This window comes from Ictidomys tridecemlineatus, chromosome 10 (genome assembly GCF_052094955.1).
Source record: "Ictidomys tridecemlineatus isolate mIctTri1 chromosome 10, mIctTri1.hap1, whole genome shotgun sequence".
Taxonomy (NCBI): domain Eukaryota; kingdom Metazoa; phylum Chordata; class Mammalia; order Rodentia; family Sciuridae; genus Ictidomys; species Ictidomys tridecemlineatus.
Window position 1 is genome coordinate 114,766,724 of NC_135486.1, and position 22,426 is coordinate 114,789,149.

At 39.9% G+C, this 22,426-nt stretch overlaps 1 protein-coding gene across 1 annotated transcript; it reads right to left on the minus strand.

Moving 5' to 3' along the window:
* Positions 1-209: 209 nt before the first annotated feature.
* LOC101970526 (olfactory receptor 2AE1-like) lies at positions 210-1,347 on the minus strand. The gene has a single exon (XM_078022213.1). It carries the CDS (start codon positions 1,345-1,347, stop codon positions 412-414), a length of 936 nt encoding a protein of 311 aa, XP_077878339.1. The 3' UTR covers positions 210-411.
* Positions 1,348-22,426: the final 21,079 nt, after the last annotated feature.

The following is a 22,426-nucleotide window of genomic DNA, read 5'->3' on the forward strand; positions in this document are numbered from 1 at the left end:
TACCTTTTCTTTCAAAACAGCCTTTACTTCCCATGATTCTGATATTAAGCAACAAATTCTAATTTTACACTCCATAAATACCCACTGGTGGCCTAATTTACATAAGTCTTGTCAATAAATAATAATAGAAAAGGTCCTTACATATTTATCTTAATATTTTTACATTGTCTCTGACCATTACATGTCTTATTTTAATGGGGTTTGTAAAGATATTTCTCTAATACTCTGAATGACTGTAGACACATATGCAATGCTGCTTGATTTCTTGTGACTAAGTTAAAATAGTGAAGTTAGTCATATACCACTTTGTTCTTGGAGTAGTCAGAGAACATCATGTATTTGGACTCTTGAAAGTTCTTAGAGATTTACTCAGAATAACATCTACATTTGAGACAAATACAGGTATAGTCATTAGAAGATAAAATCTCTCCTCAACACTCTCCTCAGAGCCTTAGCTACATCCTTATTCCGGAGAGTATAAATCAGAGGATTCAGAGTGGGAGTAATGATGCTATAGAACACAGAACCAACTTTGTCTTGCAGTGGAGTGCGCTGGGACCTGGTTCTCATGTATGAGAAGATACAGGCACCAAACCAGAGAGAGACCACAGTGAGGTGGGAGCTACAAGTGGCAAAGGCATTTCTCGTACTCGCAGCTGAACGCATCTCAAACACACTGTGCAGGATGAAGCCATAGGATGTAGAAACCAGGATGATGGGGAGGAGGAGAAGCACTATGGTGCTGATGTATGCTGTGGTCTCATAGACAGTGACGTCAACACACACCAACTTTACAACAGCTGGATACTCACAGTAGAAGTGGTGTATTTTCCGAGTCCCACAGAAATAAAAGTGCATCAAGATGACTGTGTGAATTAGGGAGTTCAGAGATGCCCCCAACCATGAGGTGAGGGCCATCATTAGTCCCACCATCCTGCTCATGAGCACAGTGTAACGCAGAGGATGACAGATGGCAACATACCTGTCATAGGACATGAGAGCTAGCAGAAGACACTCAGCACCACCCAGAGACACATAGAGGAAGTGCTGGGTGGCACAGCCCAGGAAGGAGATGGACTTGCTGCCAGACAAGTAGTTGGTAGCCATCTTGGGGATGGTTGTGCAGACGTGCATTAGGTCCATGAGGGAGAGCTGGCTGAGCAGGAAGTACATGGGGGTGTGAAGCCCATGATCCACACAGATGAGAAGGATGGTGAGGGTGTTGCCACTCAGTGCAACAAGGTAGACCACCATGGTCAGGCAGAAAAGAAAAAGGTGGGTTGGGGAGTCATCAAAGAGCCCTTCAAGGATGAAGTCTGCCAGAGACATCTGATTCCTCAGCCACATGCTCCCTTCTCAGCCCCTGGGGAAACAGGGAGTAGAGACAAATTTTGATGCCCAAAATATGGGATCCTTCATACATGACGATAAGCCCTTTGATCCAAGAAAACATTTGTGGAGAGATTTTTTTCCTATATGTAATTATCTAGCACCTGAAATTATTGAGATATACTTTTTTTTCAAAACAAGCAGTATAAAGGGAAGATAGCATAAAGTAGGGCAGACAAGAGGCAGACTAAATCCGAAAGCATGAGCTGTAACCTGACAAAGGAAGACAAAAAAATGTCAGGTGTGCTTGCCAATGGAATCAGTGGCTGGGATTTTTTTTTTATTGACTGTTTTTAGTTATGCAAAATATTTGGGTTTATTTTGACATGATTCTAAAGGATAAAATATAATTTTCTTTAATTCAGTCCCCAGTACTTCCCCTTTCTCTCTCCTCCTCCCTTTTTCTGTTCCCTTCCCTCTACTCTACTGATCTATCTGCTATTGATTTATATTTCTTCATTAGTTACTTGTGGATATACATCCAGATGAGATCCATTTGGTTTGTTCATATAGGCACATGGGAAATTAAGGTCAGATTTCTAATGAAGCTGAATGCACACCCCTAGCCCAGAATTCAAAGAACCTAAAGGAAAATCCTGGGGAAGGTAGAGCAACTGCAGGCCCAGCCACTGCTCCGTTCCAGTGAGGTGTGAGCCAGCTGACCAGCAACAACATATTAGTACTACAGGATGGCTGCTTCCTTTCTGCCCTCTAACCTCCCAGGAAGCTCCTCTAATACCCACCTTAAACAGAAAAAATGGATTAGAGGGAATTTGGTGAGATGTAGTTCATCCTAGCCAACCTCACACATCACAAATCCACAACAGTCCATCTTCTGTCAATTTGAAACACATACACATCTTCTTCAGTCTGGTTAATCTCAAAATACAACAGTTTCCTGCCTAAAAAATACAATACATCCAGCATGAAGGCAAATGTTAACCCTTTCTTCAGGCAAAAATCCACAGTTCTTTATTTTGCCTATGGGAGACAGTCATTCTTCTGAAACATGTGACCCTTTTGTCTCCTAAAACTTCAAAATTATCTGGTTAAGATATATTCAGAATATTCATGTGGAAACAAGAAATAAATCCTTATTACTCCTACCCACGGAATAGATCATCTTATCCAAAAAAGTATTTACCCATTCTTTAGCTATCAGCCGTTTCCTCACTCAGTTCTGGAATCTGCCCAACAGAACCATGAACAATCCAGGCATGGCAGAAGGGTTAAAGATTATCCCTAGATTCAGCACAATGGACTTCTACTCACCAAGGTAAATCTGCCTGAAGCAACTGCTAAATACCCACTGCTAACAGCAAAGACCAACCTGAGTTGATAGCACCTTGATAGTATTGGACTACTTTTAACATAAAATGAACACTTGTGGTTTTTTTTTGTTGTTGTTGTTTGTTTGTTTGTTTGTTTTGTTTTTGTTTTTTATTTTGTGATTCCATTTTCTGAGAGTTGAGATTTCCCTGCTGCCACTTTAGGATCCTGATTATAACTGAATCAGCAGGTGAAGAAGTTCACCCTATGGTATGGAGTGATTGATTCTGACTAGGAAGGGGAAACTGAGTTGTTACAACTACACAATACGGAGGAGGAAGAGCAAGTGTGAAATCGGGACATTTTCTAAAGTTCCTCTTCAAACTCCCAGGTCCTGTAATACAGAGCAATAGAAAAGTGAAGTCCAAGTCAGATCATGCTGATAAGGGCTCGCATCCTTCAGAAAGAAAGATTTGGGTCACCCTACCAGACCAGAAACAATGACTACCTATGAACCAAGGAAATGTGGACTGGGAAGTGAAATAGGATAGTTATAAACACCAATAATGACCATGTGGAAAACTCTCAGGAACACAAACCACCATAGTTTGTGCATTTCTTCCTAATGCTGATAAGAATATTATCCATTAATATTATATACGTCAAGTGTTTATTTCATTTTCATCTTCTTATCAAACATAAGAGGAATTAATAAAACCTAATATCATATTTCAGTATTTCAATAACTAGATATAAAAAGAGGAGTATGAATCAGTAGGGATAGAATAAATTTCACACAAAATACAAAAAATGATTTTTTTCTTCTAAATGAGGAAAGGGTTGTATATTTTATATACTCTTCTTGGAAAAAGAAGATGATAGAATAGTCATATCGGACTAGATAAAAGAATATTTTATGTTGTCTTTATTTGACTATTGATTATAATTTTTAAAAATGTGAATGGATGCTGTGTTGACACAAAACAAAGCAACAATACCTATGCTCTAGGTAGACTTGTGAGGATCATGACATTCATAAGAGTGAACACAAATAATTAAAAATATGTGAGTATTAAAAAACTTAAGAAATAAAAACAAAAAACAAAGGACTGAATGCATTCTTATCAAATATAATTTTTTTTCCAGAAAATAAAGAGCTCACATTCATTTTTCCTGTGCCCTAGGGTCACTCTAGGATTTTTGTGGCAGTCATGTCATATTTCACACTCAGCTTCTGTAGACTAAGAGAATAATTTCAACACTGCTCCCCCTGATTACTCCAACCAAGTCAAGATGGTCTACAAACATCCTTTCTACCTAATTATCCATACATATCTCTCTTTCCTCATTAGTTTCTAACCATATCTGCAAACCTCCATAGTACACGTTTTCCACCATCTGACTCTATTCCTCTTCCTCCCTTAGGCAACCCGCCTAATAATTTTCCAATCTTACTTGTGGCCCTTAAATTACATTTTTTGGTTCAATGTTTTGTTTTTGTGCCTTCTCAGGAAGCATCCTCATGGGCTAACCAAATGTCTCCCTCGATTTAAAGGATAATTTCACAATGCTCTAGTTTCTAATAAAACCTCAAGCTCCAGCACTATCTTACCTGGCATTTTCTCTGCAGAGATTTGTAGACAGAATAAACACAGAAGTGAAATGGAGAAGGAAGAACAGTCCTCCCAGACACACTTTGGCTATTGGTCTTCCACACAAGCACTTGCTGAAGTATTCCTCAGACTCCTCCTCTAACACTGGAAATTGCCATCTCCTAGTAGTATACCAGAGAGGACATTGGTCCAGCACAGTCATCGTGATTTGAACTAATTACCCTAGTGATGGAGCATCACAGAAACATTAGGATATGGAGTTCTGTGACCCTCTCAATATCTGTGCTCATATTTTGAGCCCCATGAGCCCACAGCAGGACAGATTAAGTAACTGAATGCATTTGGCCCCTCCTAGTTGGAGCTTGGTATGGTATATATGTTTCCTCTGTCCCTGAACATATATTTGAACTACTTTTCATTACCAGGTTGTGAGCCTGGGAAATAGGAATGGCCATTCATGTTACCTGAGTAAGATGCTAAACATAATACCAGCTTAATCTTCAATGCTCCCAGAGTCCAACAAGAATCCACTTTGCAGTCTCTGTGGTTTGGAATCACTAAGGTACCCTTTTTCTAGCTTTATCTTCAATCCCTACTTAGTAATATCCAAACATGTATATGTTATGCAGTTACTAAGCTCCTTCTGGACTATACAGATGTTTCCTCAACAGTAATCACAAGGGTTAGAAGAGGCCAGACTTGGCCTGACATGAGTCATTCATGAGAAAAGAGGAGCATACTCCATGAGAGATGAAATACCCCCTGGTCCTCAGGACCTATGATGTCAGCAGATGTGAATAGAGATCTGAATCCCTGGTGGCATCAAGAATTCCCACCAGAACACACCCTGGATCTCGTCTGGGCACCATTACCCAACATACCAATTACTCTGTGCTGTGTGCACTGAGGTGATAATCCCAGAGTGCTGTACTTAAAGTTTGTTTGCAGGGTTGGGGGACCTTGATAAGTCTGGAACTCTGGCTCAGAAGACAGCATGGGGATACTCTCTCTAGGGGCCAATTAACAATGCAGAGTAACTATTCCTACACTACCTGACTTGTTTTATTCATTGCAGAACCCAGATGTCTGTAGTCCCTTTCCATGTTACCCTCTTGAGAAGACAATTTTTGAGAAAGATCAAGTCTCCCTTACTCAGTATGCCCTTTTAATGGTCTTCCTGAATACCTTTACACAGAAAAGAATTTAAGAAATGAAGGAAGTTAATTCCCACACTAACATTTGGTGATTCTCCAGGAATACATATTACTACATAAATATAACATGTCAGGAAAATGTGGTATATAAACACAATGAAATATTACTCAGCCTTAAATAAGAATGAAATTATGGATTTTAAGGTAAATAGTTGTAACTAGAGAATATCATGCTAAGTGAAATAAGCGAATACCCCCCCTTCAAAAATAAAAACAATGCCAAATATTTTATCTGATATGTGGATGCTGATCCATACCGGGACAGGTGGGTCTGGAAGAATGAAGAAAATTTGGTGTTTGTGTAGAGTGCAGTGAGAGGTGGGGTGGGCCTGTGAAGATGAGAAGGATGGTAGAAAGAGACAGACATTATTACCTTATATACACGTATATACTGAAGTGACTTTGCACCATGTACTGTCAGAGGGATGAGAAGTTGTGCTGCATTTGTGTACAATATGTCAAAATGCATTCTACTTTTATGAATAACTAATAAGAACAAATTTTTAAATATCAGTTATAGCAGAGGATCATAAAAAAACATGCCAGGATATTTTATAATAATGCATTCATTACAGAATCCAGATCTCTTCAGCCTCTTTCCATACTACCCTTTTCAGAAGACAGGCTGAGTATCCTCTTGCACAATGGCCACTTTTCTGTCTTTTCCCATGTAATATATTATACAAATGATAGCAGGTAATTCTCACCCTCAGTAAATAACATGTCATTTACATGGACAAATTAAAAAAAAGTGCATTTCCCTACATTGCATTTACTCCCATGTTTCATTCACTCCCTGCCCTCCTCTTGTCATAAGGATATTTTGGAGTTTTTTCCTTAGTTTTAGATATACACACATAATCTATTTAATTTTTATGTGGTGCTAAGGTTTGAACCCAGTGCCCCACACATGCTAGGCAAGCACTCTACAACTAAGCCAGTGCCCAGCACTCTTCATAAGCATATTTGAGTTATTGTTTCTCTTTTCTCAACTCAGATATCAAAATGTCTTGCTTCACTGAGCTTACCATGACTCCATATTGTGGCTTGTTGTTTAAGTAGATGAAATGTATTATCATTGTCTTCCATTACTTTCATCTATTACTTTTATCTGGTACCTTCCTTTAAGCAAAAATATAATTAGTTTAAGTTAAGGCAGCTATGGCATTTATAGAATTCATTCATTTGTTTGACAAATATTGTATGAGCACTTGCTGTGTTCCATGCACTGGATTGATTACATAGTGATTAACAAGCATGAGGGGTCCTTTCCTCCTTAAGATTTACAGATACAAATATGTCAGCTTGTGTTAAGGATTTGTATTAATCAATGCCCATGCAAGTGACATGAAACAATTTTTTTAATTTTTTTGTTCTTTTAGTTATATATAACATTAGGATTCATTTTCACATACTTATAAAAGCATGAAATATAATTTGTCCTAATTCAGTCCCCAGTATTTCCTCCTTTCCCTTCCCTCCTCCCTCCCCATCTTCCCTATCCTCTACTCTACAGATCTTTCTGCTATTGAATTTTGTTTTTTTTTAAATAGTTAGTGTCTTGTGGATATACATTATGATGAGATTCACTGTGGTATATTCACATATGTGGTATATTCATATATGTATTTCACATATATTCATATATGTGAAAGTTAGGTAAGATTCACTCTGCTGTTCTTCCCTTATCATGTTCTTTCTCCCTCCCCCTCAGCCCCCTTTATCTATTCCACCTATCTTTCTTCTATTTTTATGACATCATTTTCCCTTTATATTTTTTCTCTTTTTCCCTCTTATTTTGGGGTAGCTTTCACAAATCAGAAAAAAAAAATTCAATCTTTGGCTTTATGAGTCTGGTTTAACTCACTTAGCATGATGGTCTCCAGTTCCATTCATTTACCAGCAAATACTATAATTTCAATTTCCTTTATGACTAATACTCCATTGGCTACAGATGGATATATATATATATATATATATATATATATATATATCCATCTGTAGCCAAATATATATATTACATTTTCTTTGACTATTCATCTGTTGAAGGACACTTTCGTTGGTTTTATAGCTTGATTGTTATGAATTGTGTTTCTACCAAACACTGATGTGGCTGTATCCATACAGCATGCTGACTTTAGCTCCTTCAGATATATACCAAAGCATGGGAGTCATATGATGGTTCCATTCCTACATTCTTTTTTTGTTTGTTTGTTTGTTTTTTGTTTTTTGCTTTATTTTTCAATTTTTTGGGGGGTTTATTTGTTTATTTATTTATTCTCCTTAGGTATATATGATAGCAAAATGCATTTTAATTCATTGTACACAATTATAGCAAGCACAACTTTTCATTTTTCTGGTTGTACACAATATAGCATCGCACCATATGTGACGTCATAGAGGCATCTAGGGTAATGATGTCTATCTCGTTCCACCATCTTTCTTGCCCCCTTGAGTCCTCCCCTCCCTCTCTCCTCTTTGCCCAAAGTTTCTCCATTTTTCCCCATGTCCCCCCATTAAGGATCATTATCCACTTATCAGAGAGAATATGGCCTTTGGTTTTTGGGGATTGACTTACTTCACTTAGCATTATATTCTTCAACTCCATGCTTTTACTTGCAAATGTCATAATTTTATTCTCTTTTAATGCTGAGTAATATTCTATTTTGTATATATAACACAGTTTCTTTATCCATTCATCTATTGAAGGGCATCTATGTTGATTCCACAGTTTAGCTATGGTGAATTGAGTTGCTATTAACATTGATGTGGCTGTGTTACTATAGTATGCTGATTTTAAGTCCTTTGGGTATAGACCAAGGAGTGGGACAGTAGAATGAATTTTGCCATATCGTACACAAATGGAGCACAACTTCTCACTCCTCTGACTGTACATGGTAGTCACTTCAGTATATACATGTATATAAGGTAATAATGTCTGTCTCATTCTACCATCCTTATCATTTCCACAGCCACACCCCAGTCCTCACTTCCCTCTACACAAATGGTAGTTCCATTCCAAGTTTTCTAAGGAATTTCCATTACGCTTTCCAGATTGGTTGCACAAATTTGCAGTTCTCCCAGCAATGTATGAGTGTGCCTTTCCCCCCACATCCTCACAAGTACTTAATTTTGTTTGTATTCTTGATAACTGCCATTCTGACTGGCTTAAGATGAAATCTTAGAATAGTTTTATTTACACTTCTCTAATTACTAGAGATGTTGAACATTTTTCACATATTTGTTGATCAGTTATATATCTTTTTTTGAGAAGTGTCTGTTTAGCTCCTTAGTCCATTTATTGATTGGTTTGTTTGGTTTTTAGGTGTTGAGTATTTGAGTTCTTTATATATCCTGGAGATTAGAACTCTATCCGATGTGCGTGTGGCAAAAACTTGATCCCAAAATGTAGGCTCTCTTTTAACCTCATTGATTGTTTCTTTTGATGAGCCCATTCCTAGTTTTTTTGAGAAATCTCCATATGACCTTCCAGAGTAGTTGCATTAATTTTCAGTCCTACCAACAATGTATAAATGTACCCTTTCCCACATCCTTGTCAACACTTATTATTATTTGTACTCTTGATAATTGCTATCCTGACTAGGGTGAGATAAAATCTCAATGCAGTCTTGGTTTGAATTTCCCATACTGCTTGAGATATTGAACATTTTTTACATGTTTGTTGTCCCATTGTATGTCTTCTTTTGAGGAGTGTCTTTACTTATTTTGCTCATTTTTAATTGAGCTATTTGAGGAGGTTTGGGTGTCAAGATTTTTGAGATCGTTATATATTATGAAGTATTGATGCCCTGTCTGAATAACAGGTGGCAAAAATGTTATGCAAGGTTTCTCTTCACTTACTTGTTTTTTTTTTTTTGCTATACAAAAATTTCTTCATTTTTATGCGATCCCATTTATTGATTTTTTGGTTTTATGTCTTTTGCTTAAGGAGACTTGTTAAGGAAGTAAGTTCCTGTGCTAACATGTTGGACTGTTGGGCCTACATTTTCTAGGAGTTGTAGAGTTTCTGGTATAATTTCTAGGTCTTTGATCCACTTTGGGTTGACTTTTTCATGGTGAGAGATAGAGGTTAACTTTCATTTTTCTACATCTAGATTTCTAGTAACTCCAAAACCATTTGTTAAAAAGGCTATCTTTTCTCCAATTAATGTTTTTGGTACCTTCATCTAGTATCAGATAATTGTATTAATGTGGATTTGCCTCTCTATCTTCAATTCTATTTCATTGTTCTTCAGTCTGTTTTGGTGCCAGTGTCGTCCTGTTTTGTTATTATAGCTCTGTAGCATATTTTGAGGTCTGGTATTTTGATGCCTCCAGCATTTTTTTTTTTTTTTGCTCAAGATTGCTTTGGCTATTTGGAGCCTCTTATTTTTCCATTGAATTTTAGAATTGCCTTTTCTAGATCTCTTAAGAATGTCATTGGTATTTTGATAGAAATTGGATTAAAACTCTATTATGGTTTTGGTGATATTGTCATCTTAATAATATTAATTCTGCTATCCATGAGACATCTTTCCATCTTCTAAGGTCTTCTTCAATCTCTTTCTTTAGCATTCTATAGTTTTCATTGCAAAGGTCCCTGACGTCCTTCATGATATTTAGTCCCACTTTTTTCGGGTTATTGTTTCTTTTACAGTGGTTCCTTATTGAAGTATAGGAAAGTGATTGATTTATATTGAAGTATAGGAAAGTGATTGATTTATATATGTTAATTTTGGATGCTGATACTTTACTAAAATTTTATCAGCTCTAGAAGTCTTGTGTTGGAGTTTTTGGGGTCTTCTAAATATGTGATCATGTCATTAGCTAGCCGAGATCATTTGAGCTCCTTTTCCTTTTTGTATTTCTTTAATTTCTTTTTCTTGCCTGATTGCTCTGGCTAGAGTTTTAACAACTGTGTTGAATAGGATTGGTGATAGTGGACATCTTTGTCTTATTCTTGTTTTCAGAGGAAATGCTTTCTATTTTTCTCCATTCAGTGTGATATTGCCTTTGGATTTGTCATGTATAGCCTTTACAATGTCGAGGTAAGTTCCTTCTATCCCGAATTTCTCTAATGTTTTAAACATTGATATGTGTTGTACTTTGTCAAATGATTATTCTGCATTTATTGAGATAATCATGTAATTCTTATCCTTAAGTCTATTATGTGGTAAATTACATCTATTGATTTGCATATATTGAACCAACCTCTCAGCCCTGGAATGAAACTACCTTGATTGTAGTGTACTATCTTTGTAATATGTTTTTGTATCCAGTTTTCCAAAATATTTTGGGGGGCAGGAGGGACTGTGGCTTGAACTGAGGGACACTTGGCCACTGAGCCATGTGGTGAGCCGTTCCTGCGGACTGTGGTCGCCATTACATGATGGCGCTGGCTCCGCTGTGGTCTATAAAGGACAACTCCATATCAGAGAGAGTTGGCGTGTTGTCAACTCCTTATCAGAGAGAGTTGGCGTGTTGTTTTCTAGCACCCTGTGAGAAGGGTCCATGTGGCAGCTTCGCATTGGGGTTCACGGTGCTTTATTAAGGCTGGGAGGGGCATCCGAGGATTATTATTCCGAAGATTATTAGAAAAATATCAAGGGCCTGAATAAACTGCTGAAAGAAGATTCCTGAGTCGCGTCTTCCTTGCGGGCAAGGGGGTCGTGACAAGTGGTGCCGAAACCCGGGAGAAAAACAGAAAAAACTAGGAACCAGAACTTTCAGCAGCCAGGGAGGCGTGCCGGTAAGTCCCAGGTAAAGTGGGACCCGCTGTTAAAAAGCGGGAAGCTCCTCTGTCAATAAAGAGGGAGCGTTAAAAGGTAATTGCTCCTCTGCAAATAAAGAGAGGGTGTTACATCTCATAGCAATTGCACTCTGTATTTTCGTTTTTGTTTTCTGTGTATTTTCGTTTTGTTTTTTGTGTATTTTCACTTTCGTTTTCTGTGTTTTCTTGTGTTGTGTCATGGGTGCCGTGACTTCAAGTCCACTTCTTCTGGCCCTAGATGGCCTTTTAAGTTCCAAGGGACTGGAGGTGAAACATAGTACTTTAGAGAAATTTTTACAGAGGGTGGATACTGCTGCACCGTGGTTCGCATTTTCGGGCAGCCTCACTACACCCAGCTGGGATAAATTAGGCAAAGATCTTGATTTTGCTCATGAGCAGGGCATATTAGAGGGTGGCGTGATACCCCTCTGGAAGATGGTCCGTAGTTGCCTTACAGATGGCAGATGCCAAGAAGTGCTTGCTAAGGGACAGAAAGTTTTAGAACAATTGCATGAGGAAAAGTCAGAAACGACAGAGAGCGAAGTGTCTCAGGAGGAGGGGAGTGTGCGGGGCGTGGAGAATGGGAGGAGACAACTGTATCCAGATCTCAGTGTGCTGCGCACGCCCCCATGCGAAAGTGGGTCAGAGGTAGAAGACAATGAGGAGGAGGAGCTGGGGACGCTTTCTCGGCAGCTAGGGAGTCTAGCTAAAGGGAACAGAGATAAGCAAGGGCTCAAGAAAGGACAACCTCCCGATCCGCCTCCGTATGGCGGGGGTGGTTCGGGACGAAGTTTCCATGCCCAAACATGGAGGGCTGTTAACGCTGAGATGGGTCTTGCTTATCCAGTTTCTCAGGATGATAATAGGGGAAGATTTCATGAGCCTTTGGATTTCAAAATGGTAAAGACCCTGGCGGAGTCTGTGCGCACTTATGGGGTCGATGCCGCTTTTACACTAACTCAGGTGGAGAATCTGTCTAGATACTGCATGACTCCCTCTGATTGGGCTAGCCTCATTGGGGCTTGCATCTCCCCAGGCAAATATTTGGACTGGAGAGCATTTGTGCTAGAGAATGCAGCAGAGCAGGCCGCCCAAAATCATGCAGCAGGACACCCCCATTGGGACAAAGACATGCTTTTAGGACAAGGGAGATTTGCTAATCAACAGACAGGATTTCCTCTTGAAGCATATGGCTCACCGAGGAGCCTGTTTGGGTGCCTCAGTGGCCCCTTCCCTCGGCTAAACTGGCAGCAGCCCATGACCTAGTTAAAGAACAACTTGACTTGGGCCACATTCAACATTCTACTTCTCCATGGAATACTCCCATATTTGTCATTAAGAAAAAATCAGGGAAGTGGCGCCTACTGCATGATTTACGAGCAGTTAATGCTTAAATGCAACTTATGGGGCCCATTCAAAGAGGGCTGCCGCTGCTTTCCTCTGTTCCTCAGGGCTGGCATATCATTGCTATTGACATTAAGGACTGTTTCTTTTCTATCCCTTTGCATCCTAAAGACTCACGGCGTTTTGCCTTCACCCTTCCCTCATGTAATCACGAGGAACAGATCAAAGGTTTGAGTGGGTTGTTTTACCACAGGGAATGTCTAACAGTCCCACGATTTGTCAGATGTATGTAGGGAAAGCACTCGCATCTCTCAGACAAAAATATCCTTCCATCAAGATTATTCATTATATGGATGATGTATTATTGGCAGCCAAATTAGAGCAGTCAGTTAATGAGGCCTATAAAGACCTGGTGAAGTTGTTAGCTCAGTATGGATTACATATTGCACCTGAAAAGGTTCAAACAGGGGATTCTATTAAGTATTTGGGAGCGACGATTGGATATGACATATTAAACCACAAAAAGTTACTATAAGAACTCAGGATCTCCAAACTCTAAATGATTTTCAAAAACTGTTGGGAGATATTAATTGGATAAGAGGTTATTTACATATTCCTAATATCGTGCTCCAGCCTTTGTATGCTATTCTTAAGGGTGATCCAGATCTTACTTCCCCTCGTACCCTCTCTAAAGAGGCCAGAGCGGCCCTTATAAAAGTAGAAGAAGCTATACAACATGCTACTCTATGCAGGCTCCAGAGTGATAAACCCTTCCAGTTATGTGTGCTTGCCACTATGCGGCAGCCTACTGGAGTACTGTGGCAAGATGGGCCTTTACTATGGATCCACCCACATGTATCCCCAGGAAAATCTTAAGAATACTATCCTGATGCTGTTGCAGCGTTAGCACTTAGAGGGATTCAACAGAGCATTCAATTTTTCGGACAAGCACCTTCTTCTCTTATCATACCCTATTCTAAAGTTCAGATTAATGTTTTGTGTGCTACTCTGGACAACTGGGCCATTCTATGTTGCTCGTTTCAAGGGTATATTGATAATCATTAAACTTCTCATCCATTACTCCATTTTGTTAAAGAACATCCTGTCATTTTCCCTAGAGTAACTTCACCCACTCCAATTCCGGGGGCTATTAACATTTTTACTGATGGCTCTAAGTCTGGAATGGGAGCTTATGTGATTAATGACTCTCCCCCTGTCCAGCATCAATTTGCTCCTGGAAATCCACAATGGGTGGAACTACAAATTGTCATTGAAGTTTTTAATCAGTGTTCTTTTCCTTTCAATCTCATTTTGGACTCCATCTATGTGGTGCAGGCGCTCAAAAGTCTGGAGGCTGTAGGAGCTATTAGTGACACCCATAATGTATCTGCTTACTTTAATCAGCTTCAACAGCTTATCCGTAGCCGTACTGCCCCTTTCTATCCAATGCACATTCGGGCTCACACCTCTCTTCCTGGCCCGTTATCACAGGGTAATGCCTGTGCTGACTCGGCAACTAGAAGCCAGTTGGTATGCTTGGCCTCCTCCTTAGAAGAAGTTAAATTGTTTCATCACAACTTTCATGTCAATGCTATGACACTGTGCAGACGTTTTTCCATCTCAAGAGCGGATGCTCGTCAGATAGTATTACAATGTCCCCATTGTGTCACATTTTTTCATCCTCCTACTTATGGTGTAAACCCACGAGGATTGAAGCCATTGGTTGTCTGGCAAATGGACGTAACTCACGTGCCTGACTTTGGTAACCTCAAATATGTACATGTTTCTATTGACACATACTCTGGAATTATTCATGCTTCTGCTTTATCGGGAGAAAAGGCACGTAATGTCATTACTCATTGCTTAGAGGCATGGGCAGCATGGGGTGCACCTGCATCCCTTAAGACTGATAATGGACCTGCTTATACTGGCAGACAGTTTACATCTTTTTGTTCTACTATGGGAGTACAACTTGCTCATGGGTTGCCTTACAATCCTCAAGGGCAAGGCATTGTTGAACGTGCCCACCGCACCTTAAAAGAAACCTTAGAAAAACAAAAAGGGGGAATAGGAGTTGACCACACTCCTAAAGAACGCCTGTCCTTAGCTCTTTTTACCATTAATTTTTTGAATTTGGATATTCATGGCCGCTCTGCGGCCGATACACATGTGTCCCCTCAGCCCTCTGTGACTGGCTATGTTAAGTGGAAGGATGTTCTTACGGGCCAATGGAACGGCCCTGACCCCGTGCTGACATGGGCACGAGGATCTGTATGTGTTTTTCCCCAGGATCGCACGGAGCCGCTGTAGATCCCTGAATGCCTGACAAGAAGAGTCTCGAGATCTACTAACCAGCAGCAGGAGGTGCCACAACAGTTCCATGATGAGGAGCTTCATTCTGATGAGTGCTCTGGCTCTGATGCTGGTGCCAACGGTACAGATGACACCGATGCAGTGGTGGGCAGTGGCACGGGCATGGCCAATGCCAATGCCAGTTCATAGTAATTCTAGTGTCCTCCCCACTCTTTTTTCTACCTCATGTGAGATGTCTGCTCCTTGTACCTCTCCTAGAGGGGACATGGAAAATATTTTTAATCAGTCTCAAGTTAATCTCACAGGAGTTTTTTTTTTCAGCCGTGGGAACACTAATTGTATTAGCCTTAAGACCAAAAATTTGACTAACTGGGAGGACCCATTGCGGTCCAATTGAGTCTCAGGGAGCATTCTCAGTGCTGTATTGTGCCAAGTAGTTTCAGGGAAGCAATCAGGCTCAGGGACCCCCGTGACTAGCTCTGTTTTAAACATAACTACTTTAGCTATTATCTCCAAGGTACTAATCCCAATGCCTCCTTCTTCTAATAGTACTTGCAATGCCACTCATTTCAAGGCCTCTCCTTACTGTACCCCTAATTTTGGTTTTCCCTCAACATTTACGCCTTGTCAGGATCATTCTTGGGAGAAACATCAAGTTGCTAAAGGTTTCTCCTTTTCCCCCCCTCTTAAGAGATATGTTTATAACTTTAACAACAATGCCAACTCCTCTACAGGAACAGGTTGGTCCTGGTTTCAATGGCTCATTTCCAATGAGAAGGGGGCTTCAGCCAATATTTCTTCATTGGCTCAATTACTAGGAGCCAAAAGTTGGCTGGCTAATGTTTCTGGCACTACTAAGGAGAGTAAACGAGGTAATAGGCTTACATCTGTTTCGTTCAACTCTCTGTTACATTATGCCACATTGCCTCCTGCAATGGTCTGTATCCAATCCCCGTTCTTGTTCCTTTTAGCTAATGACACCTCATCGGGCATGCTGGATTGTTCTAATATTACCTGTTTCTTATCTGAGTGTTGGAATGGTTCTTAGACTGTAGCAGTGATTATGAAAATTCCAACTTTTGTCCCAATCCCAGTCACTGCGGATCCAGATAAATTCCCTATTGTAGAGCTACTTAGAGTCCACAGAGATTTTGGAATCACAGCAGCTATAGTGACAGCCGTGGCGGCATCTGCTGCTGCAGCAGTTACGGCCGGAGTAGCCATGGCCAGTCAAGTACAAACTGCTGCCACTATTAATCAAGTTGTTCAACAAACGTCCACTATACTTGAATCGCAAAATGCGATTAATCAACATATTTTATCAGGTATTTTAGCTGCCAACCAAAGAATAGATTTTCTTCAAGCTCAGGTAGAGGAATTGGCTGACCTAGTACTTTTAGGCTGCATTGACCAACGTGCACATTTATGTATAACCTCTGTCAGATTTAATGATTCCAGGAATGCTTCCCACATCATTGGTGGATATTTGGCCAGGAATTGGTCCATGGAAGCGGAAGACATGATCCAGTCTCAACTGACCCAGATAGCTGTCTTGAATAGTACCCGTGTCGATCCCGTGACTCTGGGTCAATTCTCCAATTGGATATCTTCTGCCTTTTCCTTTTTTAAGGAGTGGGTGGGAGTAGGCATTTTTGGTGCACTGTGTTGTTTTGGTATGTTCCTCTGTTTGTGGTTTCTCTGTCGCCTTAAAGCTCGTAGTGCTCAAGATAAGGCTATGATCACACAAGCTCTTGCAGCTTTAGAAAATGGTAACTCGCCACAGGTCTGGCTTGCGCATCTTAAGCAATAAACTTTTGACATGTCTTTCCTCGTTATTCTCTTAGTGTTGGAAAGCCCTTGCACTCTGCAGGCCTTGCTGCCATTGCACACAGATGGTTTTCCACACTAGTGCCTTTGACATGGTCGTTGCACCCCAAGTTCTTATAACATTGCACTGGGTTCGACATGTCCTTCTTTTGTCATCCTTCTAGTGTTGGAAAGCCTTTGCACTCTGCCGGTCTTGCTGCCATTGCACGCAGATGGGTTTCCACGCTAGTGTTTCTCTATCACCTTAAAGTCCGTGCCTTTCTTTCAGGGTGCTGCCAACTTGTTTGTAGTTGTACTTCTAGACAGCCACAGTTCAACCTCAGCTATTCCCTCTTACTCACCATCGTCACGATACAGGATGCGAGGCAAGGCACTGCACTTGAGTGATCCATTGAGAAGAGGGACCTCAAGGGGAGCATGTCCTATTGCATGCGGGTTTGACGTGTCTACGCCCCGCCCCACGAAAAAAGGCGTCAGCTGATATGGTGTCAGATCTGGGGAAGGCGCCCCCTAGGGCTGGACCATACTATGCAGCCACTTCTGCACAGTGGGATAGGACCTCTACTCTCGCCTGTATTGTCTTAGTAAAACAAAAAGGGGGAGCTGTGGTGAGTCATTCCTGCGGACTGTGGTCGCCATTACATGATGGCGCTGGCTCCGCTATGGTCTGTGAAGGACAACTCCGTATCAGAGAGAGTTGGCGTGTTGTCAACTCCTTATCAGAGAGAGTTGGTGTGTTGTTTTCTAGCACCCTGTGAGAAGGGTCCACGTGGCAGCTTCGCATTGGGGTTCACGGTGCTTTATTAAGGCTGGGAGGGGCATCCGAGGATTATTATTCCGAAGATTGTTAGAAAAATATCAAGGGCCTGAATAAACTGCTGAAAGAAGATTCCTGAGTCGCGTCTTCCTTGCAGGCAAGGGGGTCGTGACAGAGCCACATGTCCAGCCCTATTTTGTATTTTATTTAGAGACAGGGTCTCACTGAGCTGCTAAGCACCTCACTGTTACTGAAGCTGGCTTTGAAGTCACTATTCTCCTGTCTCTGGAGCCGCTGGGATTACAGGCCTGCATCACCACACTCAGATTCCCAATATTTTCTTAAGAATTTTTTGCATCTGTGTTTATCAAGGATATCAGCTTGAACTTTTCTTTCCTTGATGTGTGTTTGTCTAGTCAGGGTGATACTGGTCTCATAGAATGAATTTGGCAGTGATTCCCTCCTTTTCAATTTCATGGAATAATTTGAGGAGGTCTGGTCCTAATTCTTCTTTAAAGGTTTGATAGAACTCAGCTATTACTCCATCTGGTCCTGGATTTCTCTTTGTTGAAAGGCTTTTGATAGCTATTTCAATTTCATTACTTGATATTAATCTGTTTATGTCTCCTAGATCCTCATAGTTCATTTGATTTGGTCATATGTCTCTAGGAATTTTTTGATTTCTTCAAGAAGTTCTAGCTTATTGGAGTATAAATTTTCAAAATAATTTCTGATGATTCTCTAGCTTTCAGTGGTATCTAGTGATATTTCCTTTTTCATCGCTAATTGTATTTATTTGAGTCTTTTCTCTCTTCATTTTGGTTAACTCGACTAGGGGGGTTACCATTCTTGCTTATCTTTTCAAAAAACTAACTCTTTGTTTTATTGATCCTTTGTATTTTTTATTCTCAATCTCATTGGTTTTGGGCTCTGTTTTTAATTCCTGTTTTATACTGACTTTGGTGTTGGTTTGTTTTTCTTTTTTCTAGGACCTTGAGGTATAATGTTAGTTATTTATGAGTTATCTATTTTTTTAATGTATGAACTCAGGGCTAATTTTTTTTCTTACATCTGCCTTTATATTGGCTCAGATATTTTCATATGTTGTGTACCTATTCTCATTTGTTTATACAAATTTTTTTATATCTCCTCCAATTTCTTCTGCTGTCCATTTGTCATTCAAAGATGTATTATTTAGTCTCCAGGTGTTAGAGTGGTTTCTTTTTTTTAACTGGTCATTGATTTCTAATTTCACTCCATTATGTTCCATTAGGATGCAAGGTATTATCTATATTTTTTCATATTTGCTAAGATTTGCTTCATAACCTAAAATGTCACATATTTTAGAAAATGTTCCATGCACTGCTGAGAGGAAGTTAAATTCAGTAATTGATGGATGAAATATTCTACAGATGTCTATTAGGTACATTTGGTTAATAGTATTTTTTAGGTCTGAGGAATCTTTACTTAGATTATGTGTGGATGACCTATCTAGTAGTGAGAGAGGTGTGTTGAAGTAATTGGAGCCCTGAAAGAGTAGAGACAGGAGGTACAGAAAAAAAATCTGAAAAAATAGTACTATTATCCAGCTTGACCTAGGTAAAACTTACCAAACACTCCATTCTAAAAAAACAGAAAATATTTTTTATATATATGTGGAAAAATTTATCAACATAAGTTATATTCAAAGCCATAATAAAAGGAGCAATAAATTTAAACTTTAAGTCTTCAAAGTATATTCTCAGGCAAGTACAAAATTAAAAATCAATAATAGAAAAATCTCCTGAAACTCCAAATATTGAGAGACTTCTAAATTACCCATAGGTCAAAAAAGAAATCAAAAGGAAAATTAAAAAAAAAGTTTTATTTTGTACGTTAAGACCACTTTGCTAGGCTGGAATTGTAGCTCAGTGGTAGAGCACTTGCCTAGCATGTGTGAGTAATTGGGATCAATTCTTGGCACTGCATATAAATAAAATAAAGGTTCATTAAAAAAATAAATAAATGGATTATCTGTGGGAGGCCATCCTCACACGTGATTTGAGTTACCTCCCTGGCTGGATGAGAGGTGCTTAGACACAGCTGTGTTAGAGCTTTTCCCCACCCTTCTCCAGGTCCTTGTAGAGGAATGCCTGACACTGCCTGAACACCCAATTATTGTCTCTTACCTTGGGATGCTGCCCCCCCTTAATGTTCATTGGATGGGATTTTCCCTTGAATTTTATGTTCTGTAATAAGAGTCCACTCTCTGGCCTGTGTGTTCTCTCTCTCTCTCTCTCTCTCTCTCTCTCTCTCTCTCTCTCTCTCTCTCTCTCTCTCTCTCTCCTTTTCAGTGAACCTCAATACCACGTGGGTGGATGTGGGAGCTAGAAGAAGCTGACCCAGGGCTGGTATTAAAGGTAATTAGAGTCTTGTCTCTTTAATTTAGAACTCCCTAGAGTTTACTCATGAATTGAACTTTCTTTCATGAAGCCAGTGCTGGTCGTGTGGTGGAATTATCTTAAAAACAACAACAACAACAACAACAAATAAAAACACTTTACTGGTATTTTATCCCTAGCACTACATAAAAATAAATAAAAAAACTAAAGATATTGTGACCATCTACAACTAAAAATATTGAAGATAATAATAAATAAATAAAACTACTTTACTGAGGAAGGAGTAACATACAAAACATTGGACATATTTAATATATAAAAGTTGATGAGTTCAGAGATAAATATACTCATGAAGTCACTATAAACTACACTATAAACATATCCATCACCTCCAAACTTTACTCCCATTCTCTTTATTCATCATTATAATTTCTGCATTTAAAAAAACACAATATAAGTTCTACTGTCTTACAAATTCTTAAGTATACAAAGTATAATAGAAAACTATAGGCTGTATCTCGCTAGCCACCTGCACTGATGAGATGAACTGGGTTAACAAGAGCTGGCTTCAACATTAAACTAAGAAAATGGTGAGAAAGCACAGGACAAAAACGAATTTTCACATGGAAGGTGGACTGCTCTGTGACCTTAAAGGTCAACTTCCACGCTGGAAAGAGCACTAGAAAGGAGAACATGCACCCAGAATCTCTTTATGTTTATAGGAGAGACACACAGGAGTTTCAATAGAATGTTCTTCACCAAATAAAGCAGAAGATACAGTTTCAAAGGGAGTTGTCTAATCCCACTGGGTAATGCTCAAGTCCAGGGCAGAGCAAACTTCTTTGCAGAGTGAAGGTGGGGGCCACTCCATTGCATAGAGTAAGTTGTGTGATACTAGACAAGCACCCTCTTACTCAAAGCTGAGAGAAGATGCTCAGCTTATGGGCAGGCAGCCTTCCACAGATCTATACACTGTATGGTAGAGATCACTATGACATATTCATCTTGTATAAAGGCTGAAAGTAAAGGAAGAAAAAGATATTCCATGCAAACAGTAACTGAAAGAAAACATGGTGAAGTTATATTTATAAAGACAAATAGACAAGTCAAAACTGGTATTAGAGACAAAAAAGTCATTATATAATGATTAAATGGTCAATTCAATAGGAAAATGTAATGATTAAAAATAGGTATGCAAATTGGTTGCAGTGGGACACGCCTGTAATCCCAGTCACTTGGGAGGCTGAGACAGGAGGATCTCCAGTTTAAAGCCAGCCTCAGCAATGGAATAGACCCACCCATCAGTGAGACCCTGTCTCTAAATAAAATACAAAATATGGATGGGAATGTGGCTCAGTGGTCAAGTGTCCCTGAGTTAAATCCCCACTATGCAACCAACATCACTCTACCTAATTTAAGGCAAACACTGACAGATCTGAAGGAAGATATCATCAGCAACATAATAACAGTAGGAGCCATTAATTCATAATAGATTAATCATGTAGACAGAAAATCCATATGGAAACAGAATACTTGAACACAATACACAAATGGACCTAACACAATATAAATACAATTGGAAGGACACGGGAGCTAATATGAAGGATTCCTAATGAACAAAGCTGAGATAATTTGACCAAAAGATAAGTAAGGTGATGCTGGATTACAACCCAAATGATAAAATAAATCTTCATGAGCTCATTTTGGTATAAATAATTAAATAAATGAAAGAGAAAGGAAGTCTTCCATTCAGAAGCATTACAAATAATTTAAGTGGACACACATCTCCTGCTCCCACACACTTTTGCCACCAGGCGTCACTTGGCTCTGGCTCCTGTCCCCAATTGCATTCTCCTAGCTGCTTCCCCAGCCCCTTGGGCGTGGGCCAGACTTTGTGACTTTTTTATTTTTTAATGTGGTGCTGAGAATCCAACCCAGAGCCTCACCCTTTCTTTCTGAGCTACAACCCCAGCCCAGTAACTGGTTTTGAAAGCACAAATAAATAAGAGGAAAATGTGAATTTAAAAAATTTTAAAAAAAATTAAAACCGAGCTAACACAGCCTTAACCTTGGGCTGAAGATTAACAACGCCAGGGAAAAGCCTTTCCCTCCAGAAGAGACACATGGGCATTCCCAGCGACCCATACTGCACATCGGATCCTTCCACTGGCACTTCCGGTCTCCCCTTCTAGAAACCACCAGGTCTCCAGAGTGCTTGGAGTTTAGTTCCAGCCCACCCGTCTAGAGATTGGTCTAAGGGATGGGCCTGTCTGTCTTCCTCACGTCAAGATGCCCCTCTACACTCTTTGGTACCTGGCGGAGAGCACCTTCAAGTGGAGGAGGAAGGAAGAAGGAAGGAAGGAGGAAGGAGGAACCCATGACCTCAGAGGGCTAGGGTGGTGCAAGTCTGGCTCTCACTGTGGATCTGAGGAGTTGAGATCCTAGAAGGTCCACGTGGGCCTCAGAAAGTGGAGGATAAGTAAGGATGGCCAAACCACCTTCTAGGAAGTCCCAATAACTGTGCCAAGAACAATGGCTTCTGTGGTTAA

What these genes read in the sequence shown, in the direction of transcription:
- LOC101970526 (XM_078022213.1), bottom strand. Translation starts at nt 1,347, where the DNA reads ATGTGGCTGAGGAATCAGATGTCTCTGGCAGACTTCATCCTTGAAGGG.